The sequence below is a fragment of the Etheostoma spectabile genome, chromosome 8 (genome assembly GCF_008692095.1).
Source record: "Etheostoma spectabile isolate EspeVRDwgs_2016 chromosome 8, UIUC_Espe_1.0, whole genome shotgun sequence".
In the NCBI taxonomy this organism is placed as follows: domain Eukaryota; kingdom Metazoa; phylum Chordata; class Actinopteri; order Perciformes; family Percidae; genus Etheostoma; species Etheostoma spectabile.
The window spans coordinates 32,996,126-32,997,582 of NC_045740.1; the positions used below are offsets into that span (position 1 = coordinate 32,996,126).

General features: G+C 39.4%; 1 protein-coding gene across 1 annotated transcript in view; it reads right to left on the reverse strand.

Annotated features, from left to right (window-relative positions):
• Nucleotides 1-1,457, reverse strand: part of LOC116693484 (septin-7-like) — a 51,061-nt gene that overhangs the window by 265 nt on the left and 49,339 nt on the right. The window contains 1 exon segment of the mRNA XM_032522488.1: nucleotides 1-196. This exon segment is cut by the window's left edge and continues 265 nt beyond it. Within this exon segment, the coding sequence (XP_032378379.1) occupies nucleotides 157-196 (40 nt within the window). The 3' untranslated portion in view covers nucleotides 1-156.

Here is a 1,457-nt window from a genome sequence, read left to right on the forward strand (position 1 = left end):
GCACGTGGTGCATGTTAAATGTAACACAGAGGTACGTTGTGGAATGTGCGAAGTGTTATATCTGTTTTTTGTGTGTGTGTGTATGTAAATGCGAACTTCAAAAGGGGATTAAGAAAATAACGAGTTTGTGTAAAGGTGAAGAAACAGTTTGTCTCTTCAAAAGATCTTTCCTTTCTTCTTGTTCTTTTCCATCGTCCTGGGGGAGAAAAAGAAACGAGAGAACGTTACAATCTCGTACAATAACGTGGAAACATCATTATTACATATATTTACAGGCAGGGTCACAAACAACAATACAAGCATTCCTCATAGTTTTGTTGTTTGATTTCCATCAACACTATGAACGTACAGTAGTGAATATGACATAAAAGGTAGAGTGACATTTAATAACTTCACATACAGAGCTGCTCATAACTCTACAAACTCACGCTAAAGTTGAAAAGAGGAATAGAAAAATCATCCTTTGGAAATTGATCTTAATCCCTTAATTAAAAATAGAAATGGGGAAAAATACAATCTTTAAGTATACACCCCCCATGTTAAATTACAGGGGCATAAGTATACACCCCCCTATGTTAAAATACAGGGGGGCATAAGTATAACCCCCCTAGGTTAAATACAGGGGCATACAATTATACACCCCCCATGTTAAAATGAAGGGGCAAAGTATACCCCCTATGAAAATACAGGGGCATAAGGATACACCCCTATGTTAAAATACAGTGGCTAAGGTATACACCCCCTATGTTAAAATACAGGGGTATAATGAATACACCCCTCATGTTAAATACAGGGCATAAGTATACACCCCCCTAGTTAAAATACAGGGGGCCTAAGTATACACCCCCCTATGTTAAAATACAGGGGCATAAGTATACACCCCCTATGTTAAATACAGGGGGCATAAGTATACACCCCCCATGTAAAATACAGGGGCATAAGTAACACCCCCCTATGTTAAAATACAGGGGCATAAGTATACACCCCCCTATGTTTAAATACAGGGGCATAAGTATACACCCCCCTATGTAAATACAGGGATAAGTATACACCCCCATGTTAAAATACAGGGGCATAAGTATACACCCCCCTATGTTAAAATACAGGGGCATAAGTATACAACCCCATGTTAAATACAGGGCAGCCTAAATTTACACCCCCCATGTTTAAAATGAAGGGCATAAGTATACACACCCCCTAGTTAAAATACAGGGGGCATAGAAGTATATCACCCCCCTATGTAAAATAGACAGGGGGCATAAGTATACCCCCTATGTTAAAATACAGGGGGCTAAGGCTAAACCCCCCATGTTAAAAATACAGGGGCATAAGTATACACCCCCCTATGTTAAAATACAGGGGTATAAGAATACACCCCCCTATGTTAAAATACAGGGGCATAAGTATACACCCCCCCCCTGTTAAACTCCCATAGAGACAGGCAGATTTTTATTATT